The sequence below is a fragment of the Eptatretus burgeri genome, chromosome 22 (assembly GCF_056783735.1).
Source record: "Eptatretus burgeri isolate ZD-2024b chromosome 22, Ebu_testis_v1, whole genome shotgun sequence".
NCBI classification, from domain to species: domain Eukaryota; kingdom Metazoa; phylum Chordata; class Myxini; order Myxiniformes; family Myxinidae; genus Eptatretus; species Eptatretus burgeri.
In genome coordinates, this window is record NC_140982.1 from 48,501 (window position 1) to 50,288 (window position 1,788).

The 1,788-nt window shown below is 50.1% G+C and overlaps 1 protein-coding gene across 1 annotated transcript in view; it reads left to right on the forward strand.

Annotated features, from left to right (window-relative positions):
* The window catches only part of LOC147007977 (tubulin alpha chain-like), a 2,785-nt gene extending 1,930 nt beyond the window's left edge, over window positions 1-855 (forward strand). The window contains exons 3-4 of the mRNA XM_085865861.1: window positions 1-350; window positions 455-855. The exon at window positions 1-350 is cut by the window's left edge and continues 328 nt beyond it. Coding sequence (XP_085721987.1) covers window positions 1-350; window positions 455-784 — 680 coding nt within the window. The 3' untranslated portion in view covers window positions 785-855. The remainder of the gene's footprint in view (window positions 351-454) is intronic.
* Window positions 856-1,788: the final 933 nt, after the last annotated feature.

The window sequence follows — 1,788 nt, forward strand, 5'->3', positions numbered from 1 at the left end:
CATCCATCACCGCCTCGTTATGCTTCGACGGCGCACTCATTATCGATCTGGCCGAGTTCGAGACGAACCTGGTGCCCTTCCCACGGATCCACTTCCCATTCACCACGTACACACCAATTATCTCTGCAGAGAAGGCCTTCCACGAGCAGCTGTCGGTGTCCGAGATCACCAGCGCGTGTTTCGAGCCCGCCAATCAGATGGTGAAGTGTGACCCTCGGCACGGCAAGTACATGGCATGCTGTATGCTGTACCGCGGAGATGTCGTGCCCAAGGACGTGAACGCCGCCATTTCAACCGTAAAAACCAAGAGCTCCATCCAATTTGTGGATTGGTCTCCTACCGGCTTCAAGGTACGTCCGGTCTCCGGATGCAGGTAAACCATTAGGGTCGTGTTTGGTAATGTCTGACGTATCATTGTCCTCACTCATTAGTCATTGTTTTGTCTTCTTTCCAGGTCGGCATAAACTACCAGCCTCCGACCGTGGTACCTGGAGCCAATGTCGCCAAGGTCCAGCGGGCCGTGTGCTTGTTGAGCAACACGACGACCATCGCGGAAGCCTGGGCACGGCTCGATCACAAGTTCGACCTGATGTACGCAAAACGTGCCTTTGTGCACTGGAACGTTGGGGAAGGAATGGAGGAGGGAGAGTTAATGGAGGCACGGGAGGACCTCGCCGTGCTGGAGAAGGACCATGAGGAGGACGGAGCCGACTTGGTTGATGGAGAGGGGGAGGATGGAGACGAGTTCCAGTTGGTTCAGCTCTCTAAGCCCTGTATTTATTAATGATACATGAAACTTCAGTGACATGAATTTTGGAGATTCTTACCTGGTAGTTAACTTGGAGGTATTCGGTTATGGAGAATATGAGGTTCGGTTATGGAGGTTATGGAGAATATGTTGGTACACCCGTCGGGTTCGTCTGGTTTCCCGGCGAACCGCCATCAAGCGGTCGCCTGATTCAGCCGTCGGGGTTCGGACTACGTGGCCTGTCGACCACAACACCACGCCCAGTGGGACCACCAAGCCAGTCGAACGGACGCACGTTCTCCAGTAACCACCGAGCAGTCACTAGACGTATTCGTGGCCTCATTGGTTGCGCTAATCACCCGAATCGTGCGTGTCCTTTAACAGAGGTGTTTAATTAATGTGGCCCTGAAGGCGACGCGACACCATCGCGACGCCCATGTTTGTGTGTCTGCGTCAGTGTGTCCGCATCGATATATTTTTCCTTTAAAAATGTTTTTCTCTGCAACGGTTTGTCCGATCGATGCAGAACATTAAACACATGAGGGACTCCCGATGGAGAATGTTTTCATGATAATTCTGACGTCATAGGTCACATGGTACGGTCGCAAAATTGGATTAAAGGGAAAAAAAATTAGTACATCGGTTTCTCCGAAACCGCTCAGCGAAAAAAATTTAAACTTTTTGACACGTCATCACCTCCCAATGTCGGGTCATCGTCACTCTGACGTCATCGCTGATCCTCTTCTTCTTTGCGACTGGATCTGAAAAATGTTTATAAACAGGTAAGTTACCTGTGAGTACTGTTGTTCGGAGTACTGATGTTTCATTGTTTTATTTAATTAACAAATTTACAATTAGGACGTGTCTCACCACTGGGGATACACAGCACGTCTTGCCTGTACACAGCACGACTCAATCCTAAACACCATGACACACTCGCACACACCATGACTCACTTGTACACAGCATGACTCGCTTGCACACACCAAGACTCTCTTACAAAACATGACTCACTTGTGCACACCAAGACTGTCTAACAA